Source organism: Pygoscelis adeliae, unplaced genomic scaffold (genome assembly GCF_000699105.1).
Source record: "Pygoscelis adeliae isolate BGI_AS28 unplaced genomic scaffold, ASM69910v1 Scaffold66, whole genome shotgun sequence".
Classification (NCBI taxonomy): Eukaryota; Metazoa; Chordata; class Aves; order Sphenisciformes; family Spheniscidae; genus Pygoscelis; species Pygoscelis adeliae.
The window spans coordinates 9042391-9049538 of record NW_008825167.1 but is presented as its reverse complement, the minus strand read 5'-3'; the positions used below and the strand labels follow the sequence as shown (position 1 = coordinate 9049538).

Genomic DNA, 7148 nt, shown 5'->3' with positions numbered 1-7148 from the left:
ATTTGGGTGTTATACTACAATTCCTCTCAAAGAAGTCTAAAGCAAATACTTTAATGTATATTACAATTAAAAAATAACTCCTGCAGGAGTGGGACAGCTCTTGAATATGTGCATGTATTCTGACATTTTTAAAAAATATATTATTGAATTTTCCTTCAGATTGTTGATAATGTTAATTGCATCACTGTGAGGAATTTCAAATTATGGAGAGTTCGGCAGTGGCAGGCATTAGCAGCAGCGCTAATGCCATCATCCCTAGTCTAGAGGGGAAGCAAAACTGGACCTTGGAGAGGAGAGGAATGGAGCAGGGAAGGTGCAGGCCTGACTGGAAACGTGGGGAGGCCGTCAGCGCTGTCAGGGATGGAGTCGGGATGGACACGTCGCAAGAACAAATGGGTAAGACCTTGATCAATATATCCTGGTCACTCTGCTCTTGACTTTTCTTTGCATTTAAATGACAGTGTTCTTTAAACATTGCTTGCTGTGCACAAGCAGAGAACTGTCATGTATTTCTCAGCTGAGTTTTTTTTAAATGCATCTACAACTGTTAAATGCAACAAGACAAATATCTGTATTACCTCCATGGCAATGCTGCATAGATTGGACTATCAAACCATCTATACTGAAATTCACTTTGGGTAGGCAAATGGATTATCTATTTGTGAAGATAAGCTGAGATGAAAATGATCATAACCCAAAAGCCAGAATACTGAAGTATAAGTTGTCTAGCACTTTTTTGCTATAAGCTCTAAGATTCAGAAGCAAAGATGAGTTAGACTGCATGTTTCTGTTTTAGTAAAATTCTTAGATTTCTGTTTTTCATCAAAATATGTGCTACTATCTTTATTTTTCTGCAAATGAAAACATGCTTCATGCAGTAAAAACATGCAGGTCAGAACCACTTTTTGGGTGGAAGGGTGGAGTGGCATAGGTGGCTCTGTCTCAAAACCAGTGGCCAGAGTCTTACTTTATAGGAGGCCCAAGAGCTTTCTGAATGTGAAAATACTTCAAGCAATCATGGAAAAACTATTTCATTTTAATTTATATGTCCTATGGCTTAGACAATGTCTTTCTGTTCACAACTGCAACTCTGCTGACATCAAAGAATACGGGGTACAAGCATCCCAGGGCAGTATAAAGTTTCTCTTCAGCTTGCCAAGAAGTATGCAAGTCATCCCATTAATTAAGAATGGGATGTGAAGTTCATGTCAAATTTTGAATCTAATTATAGCACTTTAAACAGTTTCAATGTTTAAAAGGTATTTATAATAACTCTTACGCTTTTGCTCAAATTTAATAGCAAACTATTATTTGTAATTAAACTCCCATGATTAATAAAATACTTGCTCATAGTTTTTGCTTTCTCCTAAAAGTTATAGAAATTAGGTTTAGCTTTTAAATAAATTATTACCCACTTGATATTCATGTCTTGATAAACACCTTTCAAGGAAATCCCATAACTGGTAATATCAAAATAATAGTAACAGCAAGTTCATATACCCAAAACATATGCTAATTAATTGTCCTTATCAACTGTTAAATGATGATCAAAGCGATTGATAACGTGTTGACAAAGGTTTGAGGATTGCTCTATTTGTACTTCTGACTAAAACAAGAAAAAGCAGAACTACAGCTAAGTATGATCCCAGAAATTTTGGGGAACTTAAACTAGAATTTTCCTTAAATACAGTCAGTCTACACTGCAGTGAGCTTACCATCAAATTTCTATTTAAAAAAAAAATATTGTTGAGTCCAGATTAAAAAAATCAAATTAAAAAAACCCCAACACCCCTGTTAAACACCCAACCAAAACCCAACAAAAACCAAAGTGCTTGGGAACTGAAATTTCTAATTCTAGTATATGCTAATAATTGGCCTTAAAGATGATGTTTTTACTGCTTACTGACTCTTTTCTGAAGTAGGAAAGTTCTGTGTTTATGTATCCTTGCTTATTTGCATGACTTTGTTCATGTAACGTCAACAGATGCACTCGAGGGAAGATGCAGAAGGCTTAGAAATTACCATGTCTTACTATATTAAAGCTTTTTCTTAAAAGCAGAGCTGCAGAGGAAAATGTCTTAGGACACATTAAAATTGCCTCAGAAGTCTTCTTTTAAAAATTAAAGATCTATTTCTCCCACTTTGATTCTTAGAAATATCAAGCCTTATCTTCACTGATTTTTGCCAAGGGAACCTTGAGAAAATGGAGTTGGTTGGAGTGGGTGTTTCTTCAGCATGAAAATGTATCATTTCCAAAAGGACTGGAAGAAATATGGGCTGAAAACGAAAAAAGCAGATGATTATTAATACAAAATATACCTATTTTGTGTTATTTTTCTAAAACTTCAAATTACTTGTCTTTACATTACCCCCTCCCAAGGATTAAGCTTGTAACAAACAAAGAGAAGAATTATTTCTTTCCATGTATGAATTGATACAAGGCACTCATATCATTGCCAATTATACCACTGGAGCTTCAGTGGAGGCCACTTTTTAGTATAGGTGCAAGGGAAGAGAAAATGAAGTCTGACCCTTGCTCCCTCCCAAATGGGACTGCAGTTTCCTGAGAGGCTGTCTTTCCACCAGTTCTCCATCATCTTGAAGCTTCATATCAAAATGATGAAATCAAGATTTAACTTCCTCCCCAGCAGGAGAGAAATGATCTTCAGATACTTTTGGTGGGTTTTGGGAATTATATAGCAGGAAGGGGAAAAAAAATAGTTATTTTCTTTTAGTAATTATGCAATGTATCAAACGCTTTGAAAATGTGGGGTGTTTTGTTTGGTTTTTTCCCAGTGTGATTTATATGGACTTAGAAAATGCACTTAACAATTCCTTTCATTTACCATAATAGAGTGTTCTCAAAGTAAAAAATGCGTGAATGTCAGTTTAAGGACCCTTCCCAGGCAAGCAGAGAATTTTCCAACTGGTAAGACATTTTCTTCCATCATATCTTATAAATATAATGCTTTTCTCATTACTTTTTTTCTCTTACTTTTTTTAATTGAGACCACTATGTCAACAACATTTGCAATCGTCACTCCTGTAACTTTATAACATACTTCATGGTACCTGCGAAGTGACCAACTTCTACATAAATTCTCAACAAACCTTCTCATAAAAAGAGAGAAGTAACTTATTAACTCCTAGAAAAGCCAGAAACAATTTGTGGATTATATTGTAATGGCTAATAAAAAAAAAGAAAAGCAAATAAAGTTCATTGCTTGTTTTATGTATGGGTTTCAATTCTTCAAATGTCTTATTTTTTTAAGTTTGTGGCCTTTCAAGTCATAATTTATTTTTTTAATGCTGTATTTTCAATGAAGTTGGAACTGAGTGCAGTTCCTCAGTAAGTAGGTACAGCAGGCTTCCCTTCTGGAGGGCTCATGGCCTGCTCTGTGTGTTGAGAGTCTAGTCACATTTCCCTTCTCTCGCTTGTGGAGGAAGAGAAATAACCATCAAAAAACAACACTGGGATGCACTCTGTTTTCTGGCTTGACCTGACAAATCACATCAGTGGTAGACAGTCCCACTGAGACACATGGTTATTTGTAGCTAAATTATTTATGCTTATGTACCTGCATGTCTAACTCTGTACAGAATTTGGTTCTTAACTGAGGGTATGGATCAGAGCTCACAGAAGCAGACAGGAAGACTACCATAGGTGCAATGGGGTTTTGGACCATGTTTCATTTCCATAAGGCATTATTAATAGTTCTTTTGGCAGAAGTAGCAATGTTTCAGTTGTTTTAATTCTATGTAATTATCATTTCAGTAATATTAACTTTATATGACACTTAAATATGTAACTGTAGAAACACAATTTAACTTAGAGTCAATTTGATTATGTAAACAAAAATTTAAATCTTTAAATAATAGTCTTTGCTTGTGCCAGTATCTTTTACGGCTTCAGGTAAAATGAAAAGGTCAACAATACTCTTACCTAACAGTGATCCAAGTAATGTTCAAAGACTCCAGTTTGTGTTTTTTGAACTAACAATTGACTATATGACCACAGCTTGAATAGAGAGGTCTTGTAATTCAGTAACACTGCTTTATATTTCTGAGCGACCCTTCTTGGCCTTAAAGTAATGAATAATTTAAGTGTAAGTCACCATAAAACTCCTGGACACATACATAGGAAGCCCTCTGAAAACAGATTAAGATGCAGCATATTAGACTAGAATGTGTAAAATATCTATTTTACCTGATTAAAAGGTGAAACTCAAAGGAGCTGAAATATTTTAGGATGTACAACAATCCCATTTATTGCTGGAAGTGTGACCTATTTACACACTTGCAATTGGAATTCTTCCTGAGTGGGTATTATTGGCTTATATGTGCCCATCTGGGTATCTGAAAACTTATGAACATGATTTACTGTTATTGAGTTAAATTAACAGACGTGCAGAATGAAAGCAGCTTTATCAAAGATCCTCTTTATCTGTGAGCAGCTAGCTGAAATGGTACCCTTAGCTGTAGTAAAAGCTTCTCATAAACAGATGTCAAGATCTGAGAACAGGTATCTAGCTTCTTTCAGATGTGCTGGGGAAATCACGTAAGTGAGCTTTAGTTGGACCATTCATCTTGGTTGGTACCGCTCAACCAGCTTAGCTGAGAAACAGCTTTTTCAATATTCAATTTATAGAAGCCTTCTGAAGTAGTGGGGATGACATGTCAGATAACCATGAATTTAAGATTAGCATAAAGAGTTGTAACATGCTGAACTATCTTTTTTTTTTTGCGATTCCAGTATCTGTTTGCCTCGATTTTTAAAATATGCATGGGATATTTGGAAAATCTGGGCATGTTCTCAATGTCCGTAGAGCTGTCTAATTTGACAAATGACCAATCTGCTTGCTTTTTTCCTCTTCTCTTCTCCATCCCCAAGTGTGTCAGTTGTTTCCCAAAATTTCTACAGACTTTCACATCATTCTCCTTTGTAGCTGTAACCTTTATTATGCAACTGAAAAAATCTTGTTTCATGCTAGGCTACTATCTCTACTGGATAATAAAAATTAAAAAAGCATGCAGTAGGTCAATTTTCTGTGTGTCTGTCTCTGAAGCTGAAAAAGTAGTTCTTAATGTGGATTCTATGATTTTGAGGCTTTTTCTGGTTCTCCAAAGCTGATTCACAACACTTGTAGCACTGTAAATGGATGTCCTTCTCCAGATATCTCCTTGAAGTTAACAGTGGTTAGACGAAAGAGTGGATGTCCTGATGCCAGACTCCAAAGACAGCTCAGAGGACAGCTCCGTCTTCTGGAAAATGACAGCAGGGAGGTGATGGCAGTTTTCAGTGTAAGTCGGTTGCTTGGGAATTGATTTATTTATTCAGAGGATACACTCTGTGCTACTGAAATAATCTGAGATATTTGGGTCCCGTTTCTATCTACATGCTGTATGCTTGAATTTGAGTGACCAGTTTTTCCCATGGCCCAAAACTATCTAGAGACATTAGAAATACTGAACCATTGAAAAAGACTTGGAACACCAAATTGATATAAAATAAATAAACACAGCTAAATAAGGTATTGAAGGGTTTAACTGTAAATAGTTCTGTTTTGATTTACATCAATGGAAATCATGGGTTTCTGATTTTTTTTTTAATTTGCCCTCACATTGATTCTTCATTTCAGTTTCCAGTCATTTGGAGTCATTTGGCATGCAGGCTACCCAGGAAGCCCACTGCTAAGCCAAAGAGGAAGTCTGAAGGAGAATAGCATAAATATTGGATTTCCTAGGGCTAGATGGCCATAGCTTTAAATAGCACACAAGAGGGCTGGCATATTTTTATTACTGTCTTTTGTTTGTATATAGGAAACCCATCCTCTACAACCAATGAGGTTTGCTACAAATACAATTTAAAGTCTCCTCTTTTCTCTTGATGAAAAAGCAGGATGATACCATTTGACCTCTGGTGTTCCTCTTTCGTCTGAGCCATGAGTTCCAGCCTCCTTCACTAGCAAGCCAAATGCTGAAATCTTAATTATGGCTTTATGACCGTCTCAGATGCATGCGTTTCCACATGATTTTCCTTTCATTTGTGATGAACTCTTCATCACCAGCCTGCTGATTTTGTGGCTGTGAAAACAGTCTGTTCGCCTGCTGCTCTGCTCTGGCTTTTGTTTAGGGGAAGATGGAGAAAGGGAGAAGGGATCAGGAGGAGAAAGAAAACAGCGTACAAATAGACTAGATTTGTGGCCTTATTAGAAACAGATGGGAAAGGATTTTGAAGGAGCCAAGATTCATAATGATAAGTTTCCTTAGAATGTTGTTTTGATACTCAGCAGTGCATAAAGCCCTTAAGGCTGAGATACTTCAGCATGTGTTGGCAATTTATTAATAGATTTCAGGCTCATGTTAATATTTAATCTAGTGTAGAAAGGGGCATGCAGAAGATCAAAGCAGTGATGAGGTATGACTGTTGAAGAGGCTTAAGTTGGACTTTTGTTTTCAAAAAGGAATTACTATTTTAATCTGTTCATGTTGTGTGAACTGAAAATATGGAAGTTAAACAGAATTAATTCAGAGATCTTTTAAAATAGTGACATAACAGTCATAAAAACAGTGGATCAGCTCCATCTTGCTCAGATTACAGAAAATGTTTGAGGGACAATTTTTTCCTCAGAGTTAGAATCGGTTTCTTAATCAGTCCTTAAATTGTTTGAAGATGCATTTCAATTTTGATGTGACGGGAGCCAGGGTACAGTACTGGGAAATGATACAGTAACATTATACTTGTTAGCTTTGCATCTGATTTACTCTGAGATACTGATTCAGATACTTGTCTCATAAATTGCCACAATTCTTTGTATTTCCCTGAAAGACAGTAGCCAGCATCATTGGATGGCCCTCTTAAGCTACTAACTGAAGCACAACCAGACTGTATATTACCGCTCTCTGGCTAGAATCCATCAAAATATACATTTCTTTCACTTATTTGAAGGTTTATGTAGTTCTCCCTTCTAACATTTCTGAAATTCCTTATAAAATCCATCATTATAATTTACAATGATCATTGCTCATCTTTGTTAAATGCACAATTTAATGCTACTCTAGCAACACAAACCAGTACAAATGAGGAGAAAAGGCTCTTACTGCATCTTTAAAAAAATAAACCCAAAACTCCAGTATATTTAATTGTT

The 7148-nt window shown here is 36.0% G+C and overlaps 1 protein-coding gene across 1 annotated transcript in view; it reads left to right on the top strand.

The window, feature by feature from the left end:
• The first annotated feature begins 203 nt into the window (after positions 1–203).
• Positions 204–7148, top strand: part of SH3TC1 (SH3 domain and tetratricopeptide repeats 1) — a 26928-nt gene continuing 19983 nt past the window's right edge. Inside the window, exons 1-3 of the mRNA XM_009328889.1 lie at positions 204–396; positions 2855–2929; positions 5174–5301. Coding sequence (XP_009327164.1) covers positions 204–396; positions 2855–2929; positions 5174–5301 — 396 coding nt within the window. The remainder of the gene's footprint in view (positions 397–2854; positions 2930–5173; positions 5302–7148) is intronic.